Below are 14,725 nucleotides of genomic sequence, written 5' to 3'. Positions count from 1 at the left end.
ATCGTATCAAGAGACTCGCAGAACAGGGACAAGGATCTAGTTTAATATTTACCACTCGGTGATAACATTTTAAAAGTGTCCTTTTATGGATTTGATTTACTCATCTGCCTGTAAGGAAGGCTGGACACAACTTTCCCACTGAAAAAAATTCTTTTCATTTTGAGTGCAATCTAAAGGTATTCTAGAGTACTCCTCTTTGCTCATTAGGTCAGGGATTAAACTTGTCACCTCCAACAGTCCTATGTAAGAGGAGCATGCCTCAGTTTTCCTGCCCCCTATGCTGTATGTCTGAGAACAGAATTCCTCTGAAATTTTACTGGTTAAGACTCCTTTAACACGACATATGAACATTACCTCCGTTTCATTGCAGCAGAAGATATCAGACTGGGTATAAAATTGTGGATCTAGGTCAGCAAGGGCTGGAGCTGGATTAAATAAAGTCTTTACTGAAAAAAAAGAATAAGAAAAAGAAAATCTAAATCTCTTGTGGTTTAGATTCATAAAGTATCACCTGAAACACCACTGTAGTTAATTCACAAGCCCTGAAGTTTATTATCAACATACAAATGGCCCTTAGTTTCTGTGTCCTGATTTTATAGAACTACTAAGATTAGTTTATAGTATTAAGGTTCCCTTCCAATACTTGTGCAGGCACCTGTCATGAAGGGAACATGATACAAGAGCAACAGAAAAAGTAACCAAGGAATTATTAAATACATTTTTAAAAGGCAAAAAAGCCTTAGACAGTAATGCGATTTGTTTAACTGGTGATGCTTCTTCCAGGAGTTTAGTAAGCTTTACAAGAACTGATTTAGTTCTAAAATTTTTTTTTGCTGTTGTTATCTGTGTCCTGTACATGAAGAAAGAGAGGTATGGAGTAATGGAGGGCATGTCCAGACAAGGAGTTAAACGCGCTTCTGAATGTGTTACCTAACTTGTTCAAACTGCCACATTATAAAACTGTAGCGTAGACAAGGCACTGTGTATTTTTAATGTGCTATCTGGCAGAGCTAGACCTAAACTTAACACGTGGTAGAATATGTTAGTTAATGTAACTTTAAACTGTAGCCTAAGGCCCTGTGTAAGAGCAGAAAAGGTTTGTCATGAGGACAGTCTAAGTGACTTACTCACTGTTAACACAGGAAGTCTGCAGACTTGGTTTCTCACTTTGCCAATTTTATGATTAATACCTCTGCATCTTAACCGCAAGGCCATCATTTTTCTATAAAGCACACTCTCTAACTTTAGAAATATTCCTTCTAGTAAGTGATCAAATCTTACAACTTGGACACCTAAATTTTTACTCCTAGGCACATATTCAGAACCACTGAACACTTCTGAATCCCAGTTAATGCCGTGAAACAGAAAGCTGCAGAGACTTCTAAAATTTGAGTACCAAGAAGTTTAGAAGATGACCTTTGGGATTAGCACTCTGAAAGTTTTAGGCTTTGACTATACAACTTTATCTGGCCTCTCTACCTGCCTTGTTAAGAAGAGTATTAAAGCAACAAAGACATTTACTCAGAAGTCAGAAAATGCTAGGATTAGGATTTCCATTGAAATCTTAATTTGGCTCCCTTGTATTATTACGATACAGTATGTATTATAATAAACTCTTTAATTATATGATCACATACCACTGCAAAACAGCATGTGATCACATAATTAAAGACTGCAGCATAATACATATGCAGAAAGGAGACAAATTAAGGTTTCACAGGCAACCTTAACTCTTGCATTTCCTATTTTCTGAATTGCAGCCCTAATAAAGTGGATTTTTTTAAAACCCAAATCTTTAAGGTATACTTTCCTAGGTAAAACAAACAAACAGCACATATTGGAAAACAAACTCTGTCAGGTGGTATCACACCAACATATACACACAGGTCAGAATCAGCAGTGGAAGTGTTCTAACACAGGTTTGAAGTGATACAGACTCAAAACGAACAGGATGTAATACATCACTATTAGTTTGCTCCCATATTTAACATCTACTGAGCATGCAGGAGTCAGAGGAACCCTAAGATTCACTTTCAGGCTACGAAGAAAAGCATGGCTTGTGAACCGGATAATTGTTTGGTCCTCCTGACGAACACCAAATTATTTTCTGCCCAAATTCTTTCTCGTCCTTTGCTAAGGTCCATTCTACTCACCTAGTTTCCATTCTTTATGCCACCCTGTGTAGGCATTATGCAGCAGTAACCCTTTTCACTCAGCTTTTATCACATTACATCTCTTTAGGTCCCCTCCCCTATGCCTTCATTTCACCCCTTCCACTACCTACTTCCTGATTCTACCTCCATATTCCCATTTTTTTTCAACAAATCCTGTTCTCTGTTCCAATTTTGCTCCCCATTCACTCTCTCTCTTCCTTCTTCCTCTGCCAGCCTCAAAATCAAGCAAATCCCTCCTACGCTTCCCTTTTCCAAGATCTACTCTCCCTCCCCAGCATTCCTGTCCAGCTTTGTCTCTTCTGTATTCAAATCAAGCAAGCTCCCACTCCACGCTTCCTGGGCCTAGAAGAGACCTTTAGCAGTATAAAAGAAGTTGCCTAAAAACAGATTCAGGAATTACATGGAAACTCATGCTTCCCAAATGAGCAACCACCTGTGTGGACAGACTCTGCAGGGAAGCTAGCTGGGAAGCTCTAACAATTTTCTCAAGTCTTTGTGAAAAGTAGTTATCTTCCAAAGGCAGATAAAATGAGGCAGATTTCCATGTTATTTGTACAGGCTTATCTTTAAGGTCTCCTCCTATGAAGTCTTAAGAAAATTTTAAGGTAGCCTGTATTTATAATTTAAAAGCGGGTAGGGTGGGAGGCCTGGTTTCTGCAGCTGGAATGCTTTGGCACATATTACAAAGAGTTTAACCACGAAAAACTGATACGAAAAATTGCAGCCCAAGATTAAATAGTTGAAGCACCTGAAAAATAGACCTTTTACTTGCAAATTACATGGAACTTTAATAACTGAGGCTGCTTCCAGCCCATTCTTCACTAGAGTATTAATAGGCTGCAAACTATCAGCCATGTTTTAGAGAGTCTGTCATTACAGAAGCCCCAAAACTGCTTCATAGATTTTGATAACATTTTGCCCATCAGTGAAGTGGTCCCTCTCTTGGGAGCAGCAGCAACTTCACAACATGTGGCCATTAAAAAGCTAGAATTTTCGAGTCAGATTTCCACTACAATTTATACCTGCTTCATGTAATTACTCACTCTTTTCCTTTCCCTCAAGACTGCCACAAGATAATAATCAGTGCCACAATGAAAGGGTGTCCAAACATGAGTTGTCCCTCTCTAGCTTAGAGATCCAGGTGATCACTGAACACAAGAAAAGGGTTCTTGCCTGTGTGTCCACATTCTTTCTCCATCTTACTGTTTATTTCTTTTAGCAAGAATGAAGAAAAACAAGCAAAAAAATCCTTGAAACAGAGGTTTGAGGCATCTGGGTATGCATCTGTTTTACACAAAAATAGTCTAGTGCACATCCTAAAATGCACTACTGCATTATACATGAGGGTATTGCAAGCTAAAAGAAGGGAAATTGCATTAACAATTTACAGTTGGCTAAGGATAGATTTTTACAGTGTTACAAACTCAGCTGTTTACTTAGATTTGACTGCACATGACATTTGAACATGTGTAGCCCATTGCTTGAAAGCAGAAGCAACTGAAGCTTTTCTGATATGAGAGCTGCACAGTGATAGCAGACTGGCAGCAGAGAACTATAGCTGGCCTACTGTTAACTCCTAGCTTTTTTTGATATATTGTGCTGTCTACAGTCGGTAAATCCTCGCACATCTGTTCCATGTATCAGGTTTGGATTTTTTTAAAAATTAAAAAGTCCTATCTCTTCTGTTACAGGCTGGCACCTTGCCATACGAGGGTGACAACAGTGTGAAGCATCTTACGAAAGATATGCATAGAGTTAGAAGGAGACCAAATAAGTTATGGATGTTGGCTCATGACTCAACTATAGTCCATTAACCACTAATATAAGAATGCTTTTATCCATTTTCATAAAACATAATGAAAAAATATAGTAAGCTCTATAGTTTCTCCCTCTATATATTTTAAGCATTCCAGGTGCTACTCAATTTTCTGAAGTTTTTAATTTTTATTTTGATTTACACAAATCCCATTTTGACAATTCAAACAGAAGTCAAAATAGTTCTTCCTCATGCACAGTTCTGTTTAGAGAGTTCATGACTATTGCCACCACAGTTTCAGAGCCAACCTCTCCCAGTCTTGCCCCTACAATAGCTGCCTGAATCAGCAGAGAACACATGAACACAATGCACAAAGTTCTGCTACACTGGACATTTTCACTGGTGTGTGAACACAACAGGTGCACAACAGCTCTTGGTGCAGAAGGAGGACTGAAGAGTCAACACTCCCGACGTGCTGTGATCTGCCGGAGCAAGCCTGGGCCCGGCTGCAAGGAACTAGTTAGTTCTGATGCCAGCTCCATCCCTGACCCGCTGCGCGAGCGACCATACTACGTGAGCTGTCTGCTCCCAGTCTTATCTTCTGCATAGACATGAACGACATATTTTTAATCTCATATGGATGCCTCACTCGCATAATTATTTACTTAGTGTTCAAATAGTGTGGGTAATCATGCTTGAGTAACTGAAAGCATTACAGGCACTTAAATAACGAAAACATGTCAGTAGTGAAACCCCATCCTGTTCAAGCAAAATGTCAGCTTCTATCTACATGCATGCTACACTGAAGGAACAATGGCCTGCATTTAAGAGTACAGAACAGTAACAATTTACTAATAATTTCACAGACCACGACTCTGTCTATTCAATGGCAGCAGGCCAAGTCACGCTCTAAGAATTTTGGTTAAGAAGAAAAAGCATTTTTTTTTCTACTTTAAGTATGCCAACTTCTATATAGGAAACCACAGCCATACCTACTGCTATGCTGCAAAAACAAAGGTATAAATCTGTTTTTAAGGTCATTTCATTCACATTACTTTGTGTGGAACCTTACTGACTTGCATTCATTACTCTCATTCTGCTCTGGAATAATATCAGTCAGGCCCATAGTTCCTGACCCAATAATATGATACTGTATTTAGTCAGAGCATGAAAATGGGAGGAAATGCAGCATCAGACATATGCAGGAGATTATCAGGGTATGGGTTGATTTGCTCTTCAGGGTAACCACCACAAAATTTTAAAATTTAATTCAGTTTTCATTAGCAAGTAGCATGAATTTCTGGACTATTGTTTAATTTCTAAATAAAACTAGTATGACAGAAACCAGAATCTTTATTTGGGATCTTTATTTGGGAAGCACAATAAAGAATAATTTTCATGTAACAGAATGAGAGAGAAAGAACGGCTTCCATTAAGTTACCTCCACTGGCACGTGCCATTTTCAGAGCTTCAAGAGAAACAGCAGGGGTTATCTCTAGCTGGCAAACAACCACTTTGGCTTTACAGATGACATCAGAAGCCCTCTTCAGGTCTTCAAAATTTAAAAGCAGGTTGGCTCCTGGGACTATGACAATAACATTCTGTCCTAAAGAGAAGATATTGTGCTTTTAACATGAACTTTTGCAGTAAAGTATGTAAAACAATTCCTTACTTTTCTACAATACATTTCAGATGAGTATTTCCATTTGCTTTCCAAAAAACTCCTACTAAAATGTATGCATTGCTGACATTTTCAAATATCCAAAGATTTCAGAAGACAATCAAAAAGATCAACAGACTAATGAATGCTACACTGCACAATAAATAAAGTTACATATTTCTTTGGGAAAAGTAATGTATGGGCTTTCCCCAGTTTTATTTCAGTGTTTTCTACGAACTCTAAAGAAGCACTTAGTAGTCACAGTGGAGATGGAGGACATACACTAGGGCTGATATTTGCATTTTCCTAAAATATTCCAGTAGCACTTGGAAGAGAAAAGCATCAGTGGAATTACTGAGTTCATATGCTAAAAATGCCATAGAAATTTGAATTTTCCCATCAGCTGGAAACAGATAGTATTTCACACAGCTGTGAAAATTATGCAAGTTCCTAAGATTTCAGAAAAGCAGGCTTGCTCTACTTACCTGCGACACTTCAAGTTAGGGCCCCTAACCATCAGCTTGCCACCAAACCCCAGAAAAGTAACGCCTGTGTCTAAGGAAAGTTTTATCAGAAGTGAGTAAAGACAGTGGGTGACAGATTCTTCTGCATTTAAAGCTGGGCAGTAGACTGGTCTAAGCAAAGCTATACATGCAGGAGCATGGCAGTAGCTCAAAGCATGTTTAAGAACTTTTTCATTCTTTGTAGTTTGTTTTACAGTTAGGTGAGGAGGTTCATTTACATAGGTTCCAAAGATTCTTTTGTTTTTCTTCAGACATGCAAGTTGCCTTATTTTATTGCAGCTTCTTTGTTTCATTCTTTCCTTTTTTTAATCTTTGTTACAAAACCTAGAGACCTTCAGGCATGGGTGCCTTCAAATTAAAATTTATTATTAATCACTCAGGTATTAAATTCAATAAGTCAGTTGTTCCTTGATTTACAGGCTCAGCCCGCCCCCGCTGAAGATTCCTTTAAGGACTGCCAATCATTAAAGGCTACCAGTTCTCTAATGAACAGAATTACTCTGTAAATAAATATTTATGTTTTTAAATACATTATTTTTGTTGAATGTGACTTCAAAGTCCTTTGAATAAGAAACATGCAAAGCTTGTCTCCCTGAATATGTTCTGAAAAGAAAGCAGGACAATGGAAAGAATAATATAGTGATCTCAGAGGGAGGGGCCCAAGCTTTCCAAAGCAATTCTGCTGTCAATGGTTTGGTACAGAACAGCTGCATATGAAAAGCAAAACCTCAGCATTTAAAGACAACGCCCTGCTTTTCAGCAGACAATGATGGGCATCTCGGATAAAAAAAACTAAACCAAAACAAAAAACCTTCTGCAACAAGTAAATGCTATCAAAGATACTAAAATCCTGTTGAGGAAATATTCAAAGGCAAATTGCAGCTATTTTGCCAAGCATATATTTTGAAAGCTTATAGGGTGCAGCAGTGCAAACAATAACAGGCAGGGAATCACTGGAACAAAACCATGTTTCATTTCTGCCTGGACTCTGTGCTACCTAGAATCTCAGACTCTACCCACATGTCTTGCTGCGTTATCTTGCTGAACTATTTAGCTGTACTGACATGTATATTATTATTAGACTTTAGAGCTAATGGCCCAAGGCGATAAGGAAGGCTGTTTGTTTAAACCCATATGTGCAAATTCAAGGTAGACCATGCTGCACTGGATCACAGTCAGAAGCTTTCCGTTGCAACAACGAATGGTCAGAGACTTGAACGCAGGCTGGAGGGTTAAAGCCACGTTCTGTTCTTAGTTATACAGACCACATCAGCTGTGAATGACAGCAGTCACCACAAACTTACCCCAGCGTGCATGAAAACAGAATCCGGACCTACGCACTCACAATTAATAACAGCATTTTGAATTACCAGCAACCATTTTGTTGAAAGCAATTATTTCTTGCCAGGGAAATCAGATGGGAAATCAGCACCAGGGACAACAGAGTTAAAGACAGATGGCAAAGAGGGGTGGGATTCATCTTGTCCAACATTAACTAATTTTTAAAGTTTTCAAAAAAATGCTACATTCCAGAAAATGCTAAGAAAAGTAATTTCTAAAAATCAGTTTTCTAGGTTCCTTCAGTAAGGAGAAGAGACAAGTATTTTCAGAGGTTTTTTTAATCTTAGATATCTAGATACTCTGCTTGAAGAGAGAAACTATTGTCTGAACAAGTCTATGCATCTCTTAACTCTTAAATCATACACCTAGCCCTGAAACAGCTCAAGTGCAGTAAAATGTTACCTACACTAAGAATGAGAAAACGATATTTACTGCATTACGGTTAATTCTAACCATTTTACTTAGACTGAAAATTCTCCATTTTGATGGAAGCATCTATACATTTTATATAGGCTTTGCAGACATCAGTGAGAATATTGAGCTGCTATAAGCCATAAGAGCGAAATGAAACTAATAAACTTGTGCAAATTTACACCAGATGGGGACTGGGTCCAATCAATAATTAAAATATCGTGAATGCTGCACATGTAAATACTGTCCTCAGTTGGGCTTCTAAACCTGCTGCTGTCATATCTTAGAAAAAGGGCAATTCAAGATAATTTTTTTTTTAGAAGTGTCATTTTATATACACCACCAGATGAAAAGTGCCAGTAGAAAAATCAAAGGCAAACCAGTAAACACCAGAGTGCAATAACCATCACTTTTTAAAATGGGATGATGAGCCTAGGAGCCATCAGTAGTGCTTAGAACTCACCAAAATATCAAACAATGCAATTATAACAATAGCTGTAAAGCCTCTGCATAATAATTCATAGGGAAAAAAGATACTTGTGACCAGAAGAGAACGTTACAAGAAAAACATTTGCTGCCAAATCACATAGTTCATGAATACAAGGGCAAGTTTTGGGTGTGTCATGGTATCATAATTTCTGTGCAATTACTATGTAGAAGCATTGAATAGTCTTTTACACAGAACATTCAAGTTCATGATGAATGTTAATACATAGAAATGCCATAAAAACTCAGGTGACATCTCTTCAAAACCCTGAAGGTTCAAAACAAAGATTTTCTCTTTGGAAAGTATAATTCAAACAAGCTGGCTTATGTATTCTAGTTTGCCTTGTTTATTTAGTGTTATCTAAATATGTATTTTGAATGTTTTTATACTCATAGCACTTCGCTGTTGAAGGTACACTCACTCACAAAATAATGCCTATTCAATATTCACAAATGATTAATAACTTTATCATAAAGTCAGCACAATTCCTATCTCAAGTGAGAGTTATCTCACAGTGTTCTGTGTAGGTGAGCTTTAAGTTCTAACTTACAGTAATCCAGAGCACTTTAATCATGACCTGCCATCACCTGTTGTCCCTCCACTGAATATTTGCTGTGAACACAGCAGTTGTCAGATTAGTTCACACTACTGCTCCAGTCAGACCAGCTTAACAGCACCATCAAACTCAGTACAAGGGGACAAAGCTGCAATGAACTCCACAGGTAATGACGTAAAAAGGTACCCATAAAGAGGTGAGGGTTTTTTTCCATATATATGTATGAAAAAGTAGACCACACATCATTACTTTATGGAGTTCTTACCATTCAACAGCACATAGTTAGTAGAAGGTGTGTTAGGTGACAGAGCCAGTGGAAAGAAGATGATGGGATGAAAAGAGAAACAAAAGCTGGATTCAAAAGGGCATGATGCACCTCAAAGAAAACATGCTAAGAAAAGCAGCTGGATGTACCAGCTTTTGTCCTTAAGAGACAAAGAAAAGATGTGAAGTGTACAGGGTCCTGGTAAACTGAAGCTTGTGTTTAGTCAAAACCTATCTGAAGAGGCAGTTGCACAAAAGAGAATAATAACTGAAAGGAACATAAGTTCCCAGAAAGATTTTCTACACAGACTTCTGAGACCAGCCCAGAGAGAACCTTTGCAGTGTCTCAACTACACATTTTTCCATGCAGCCCTGTAAGCTTGTTAAACACATCTCCACCATTTTGCAGTAAAGCAGGAATTTAACTTCTCTATCTTTCACTGAAACTATACTGTACTGTCCCAGAATATAATGCCACTCTGAGATTATCAAATGTGCCTGATAATTTTCACATTTTCAGTAGTTTGCCAATTACAATAATGGGTCAGCTGTAGCTGTGCAATTCAGTAACCAGTAAAAATCTTCCCAGCAATTTCAGCAGCACCAGATAGACAGACACAGGTAACATCAGGGAAAGTTTACTTCAGAGTCTCCTCTGACTCTGCCCTCTGTAGCTGAAGTATCTCTCCTACTTCCGCCTGTGCCTTTAGTCAGTTGATTGGAGTCGGTATTTTTCCTAAGTATCAGTATTTGTAAAGAATTGGCAAGATGAAGTGCAGGTTAGGTGTGTGTGAAACTGCCGCAATTAAAACTTGGCAATTTAAGGAGACGATACCTATGTTTACGTGCCCCTCATTGTCTTAACACAAAACACGATTACCATTCCCGACTTTAAATGCTTCCCTTTTAGGTATAATTTCAGCTAGCAGACACTATTTTACATCAGTGCATTGAATGCTGTTGTGTTTCAGCTATGCCAGCACAACCACTGTGGTAAAACATGCATGTGTAGACAAGTCCTTTGAAAAGTGCTGTAAAACCTGTTTAGGTCAAATCAGCCAGGTTTCTACATGGAAAAAAAAAAAAGTGTCTCTTGCAATAGCAAAGCACATAAGTACTGCTATTTTATTGCAATTTACTCAATTCAGGCGCCAGATGGTTTTAGAGAGAAGCAACAACCACCACCATTACCAATTCTGTGCATCTGTTTGCTTTATAGCATACCTCTGACCAGGTTTGCTCCTCTACTACATTTTAAGAGAAATCTGAGGCCAGTAGTAACTTAACTTAGGATTTTTCATTTTCCAAAATAAACAAACTACATGACATCATGCATTATTCATCTCACTTTATGAATCAGAAGATTATCAGAGACCATTCACACTGATGCCAACATGTAAGATAGACCACTGTGAATCTCATGGCACTGAACAATCCTTTTTCCTTTCCTGGTGCTTTTAGAGGTTTTAAATTCACAAGATGGTTTTGTTCCTTACCCTTCAGAGAAATTCAGCGTTATAATTTTAACAGGTCATCCTCTGTTTGTTCAAGTTTAAAACATCTTAATTGGCCATGAATACGAACTGGAAACTAACAAGACGCTTCTCACTCAACTATTCCAGACAATGAACCCAGTGCAAAACACGGTTACACGTACAGAACTGTGAGGCCTGGGAGCGCTACTGGATTCTCTCTCTCCTATTAACAATGCCCAGAGTAGTGACTGTATGTGGCATAAGAAAGAAGTTCTTAAAAGCTGCTGTGATAACTTACCTGTTGATCCAAACCCAGAGAAGGAGGTGGAAGCAAGAGGCAGTTGACTCAATGTACTAGAGCTACCTTATTTCTGAATTAGAGCTGTCATGCGAGGCTTTGATTAATCTTACTCAGGAAAAATTAAACTCACATCTCCCAGCAGATTCGTCTAATTTTCCTGGATGTTCCTGTGTAGACTTGCCTTTAGTCACAGTTCCTTCCCAGTTTTGCTCCTGGAGTGAATAGTCATGTTTCCTTTCCCATTTTCAGCTGTAGCCCAATGTACTACCATCAGGTTACATAGGAGCTTCGCGTGATGTGTCAGCTACGCTGTGGTAACTGTTCAAACGAAGGCTCTCAGCTGCACCAAAAGTGAACTAATCTAATCACACTTAATTTGTTATGTTTGCAAAAACTTTATCAGTCCTGAGCTCTAGATTTTGGGCCAGACGCACACATTTCTCCTAAGACCTCTCAATTGCACTGCTTGCTTGAGGAAAAGATAAACAGAAAGTTTGCAGAGGATAATTTAGCAGTGTTGAAGAATATGAAAACAAGCCCAATCTTTTCTTTTTCCCCTGCAATATGAGAGCAAAGGCACAGGCTAAGGAAAATTAACACAGAAAAAAACCCAAATATGCCATTTCACTGCATATTCATCACTGCAGATGCAACCTGGGATCAAGAATTGTGGTAACAGTACAAGATCAACATAAATATTTCTACTTATGCTAAGGACAATTCCTTTTCCTGATTCAGGGCATAATGACTCAGTGTGCTGTGGAGGCAAACCCTTTCCTCGTAGTAAAAGCACTAGGCAAGTCGTGGTGGAAAAGCGGAGCTCTAACCTTCTGCTACACTGTGTATTCTGCCCAATGCAAAACTAGATAGATCAGCTGGCTGATGGAATTATGGCTATCACACTGCTCATCTGAATGTCTGATTCTGCTGCTTTCAGCCACCTCATCCTACAACACTGCCTGTAATAAAGGGAGGTGCAACAAAATGTGAATGAGATCATGAAAAAAAAAAGATATAGGAAAAACAATTCCACAATTAAGAGTGACATGGCAAAGATTTCCTTTATGGCTGTCAAGGCAGAACAAAGAGGACAATTCGGAGTAGAGATATGTACCTTCACTGTTGACAATTATTGAAGCAGTTCCAGTAGCAGCATCTGTAGTCTGACCTACAAATGCTAAGAAAGGGAAAAGTTACAGCATGCATTAGTTCAATACATTACTTTCAACCAATAGCATGTGATGCAATTTAATTGAATTAAATCTAAAATGAACCCATAACCTCTAGCAATTTAAAAATGCTAATTACTCTTTCATGTGCAACAATGCCAGAGAAGCTAACAACAACAAAAAGTGTTAATTTACACCCACAAAACAGAAATGCTAGTCCAACATTCTTTAATTTGGCTACATCTCTGCTTTAGAGAAAGCATGTTATTTATACAGCCTTCTCAGGCACTTTACTCCTACATAGAAGTATTTCTTTTATCCAGTGAAACAATAGAGTCAAGGCTGGAGAAAACAAAAATATTAAAACAACACAGCATTTAATTCTGTGTAGATTTGCATTTCGGCAGTAATATTAACGTGCTACAAAAGCAGTTGTGAGGTTATATGTTTCCTCTTAGGATTATTATTCAGATAAATTAACTAGAAATGAGGCTAGCAGCACCATCCATTATAAAAATTGTTCTATATTTACTACTATAAGGACCTGGGTTTAGCCATTAGCAAATTTCTCAAATATTAATCAGTAGTCTGAAACCTTCTATGACAAGTGGGTTTTTGTTAGGTGAAACTACAGTAGAAAACTGTCCAAAAAGTTGGCGGGTTTTTTTCCCCCACATGAACTGTATTTGAGAAAAATCTATTATTTGAGACCAGTTCTGGTAACCTTTTGTTTAAGAAGTTCTAGTGTTCTAACATTTTAGAACACACCGATGTTGGACAAAAGTTGGCTTCTTTCTCGAGATGTGTCTTTTGTGGCCAATTTAAAAATCTGCTCAAATTGGAATAAGGCTGAAAAAACACGTATCAGTCACGCTCATTGAGTTTTGCAGCTACTTGTCTTGGAGATACTCTCACCACAAAGCTCATAGTTACAAGGGTGAGAGCAGAGCTTTCCTTGCAGTTACAGATTCTTTTCACCATGAGCTAGATCTGCACACTGGAATTGAAAGCAGAGAACTTGTGTCCTCTCAGTGCTCTTCCTTCAGAAAATAAGCAGCATGAGCAGCAAAGTGCCCTGTTCAAATGTGGAAGAGAGAATAACATCAGTAAAGGTCTAAATGGTCTCAGCAGCACTGGCTGCCGATACGTTGCGGAAGACAGGAAGACTGGGAAAAGGGAAAATTACAAAACAGATGGGAATTGGAAAGAAAAGGAGTAAGGTGATGCGTTAGAAAACAGAAGTGTGACATAAAGAAGACAGACAACAAGGATCCAGGATATGAAAGTTGGCAGAACTGGCATCCTTATGTATAACAGGATTAAAGTGAGATGGAAAGCCAGGGACTGAAATAAGATGGTCCTAAGCAAAAAGGCCTGTGCACACTGAATCACCCTTGCCTCCGAATGTTGGAATGCAAACTGGGATCCCAGACCAGCATCACCAGGAGCACATCCTATTTTCCAGGGCTGATCAACATTGTAGGTGACAACTCACATCATTCTGAGATATTTTTAACTCAATCAGTAGAAACTGGTATCTTGGACCTAAACATTTACGAACCTCCAGTGGATCTATCTAGGTATCAATGAAGCGCAATATGATGGAATTTCTGCATTTTTCTTCCTACATTTTTCTTTTGCTGCTATAAAGACTACTTTAAAATTATGTTAAGATTGAAAGATCAATCATTTAAATCTGAAAATATGAAACATAAGGTTCTTTATGGAATATACATTTTCATTAAGAGCTATGCATTATAATAGCTTTATTTACATGATCAAAGACTTTATTCATGAGGTAGGAATGCTTTGGAGAAGTACACTAACAGACACTGGTTTTATGGTAACCTTGTCTGGTTTCTTGCATAAGTTGGAAGACATGCAATGAATAAACCTGTATATACATTCGTGAAATATGTAGATGCTATGCTGATAAGCATAATTAAAAAGCCCACAAAATACTGATAGTTTTGTCTTTAAAGCAGGAGTCCAATAATGCAGTAAATAAAGCTTGTGGCTGCACATCAAACAGAAAAGATACACTGAATATTGAATTGCCACTTAGTGATTGCAGATGTCCATCCTTGTCCACCCTGAAGGAGATAAGCCATGTAGACAAAAATGTGATCATGTAGTTAAGCAGCATACAATAAATCATTTAAAAGAGAGTGACAATTAGAGTTAAAGCATGCAAAGATACTAGAATATTGTGAATGCTTCATTTTCCCTTTTCCCAAAAGCCTTTTAACATTGATTTTTGTGTGTATGTGTGTTAACAAACATCGGCTACAGTCTCTAAAATGACTGTACGTGTCATTTCACAGAATAAAGGTGGAATGCAGAGTCAACAAACGCATTTCCACTCTGTCCCTCCTCTCCCAACAGGTAATTGAGAATTAATAATCCGACTGGATTTTTCAGTTTCTCACTAGGCATTACCATCATTAATACCAGCTTAAATAATTGTTAAATGGTCCATTATCTTCAGGTGACTTACACTGATGTAATCATTTGACATGCAGAGGCAGTAACATTTATTTTGTTACAACATACTCTATTTATAGTGGTACAGCTGATTTCAGAAGTCCCCATTTTCTCAACCGTATT

At 38.1% G+C, this 14,725-nt stretch overlaps 1 protein-coding gene across 1 annotated transcript in view; it reads right to left on the bottom strand.

Moving 5' to 3' along the window:
* Positions 1 to 14,725, bottom strand: part of RBKS (ribokinase) — a gene marked incomplete at its 5' end in the record, with an annotated part of 49,876 nt that overhangs the window by 29,293 nt on the left and 5,858 nt on the right. Inside the window, 3 exons of the mRNA XM_009869585.1 lie at positions 355 to 446; positions 5,372 to 5,536; positions 12,064 to 12,126. Of these exons, the coding sequence (XP_009867887.1) occupies positions 355 to 446; positions 5,372 to 5,536; positions 12,064 to 12,126 (320 nt within the window). The remainder of the gene's footprint in view (positions 1 to 354; positions 447 to 5,371; positions 5,537 to 12,063; positions 12,127 to 14,725) is intronic.

This window comes from Apaloderma vittatum, unplaced genomic scaffold (genome assembly GCF_000703405.1).
Source record: "Apaloderma vittatum isolate BGI_N311 unplaced genomic scaffold, ASM70340v1 scaffold12675, whole genome shotgun sequence".
NCBI lineage: Eukaryota > Metazoa > Chordata > Aves > Trogoniformes > Trogonidae > Apaloderma > Apaloderma vittatum.
Note: the sequence above shows the minus strand (reverse complement) of the source record. Positions and strands in the feature narration are given on the sequence as shown.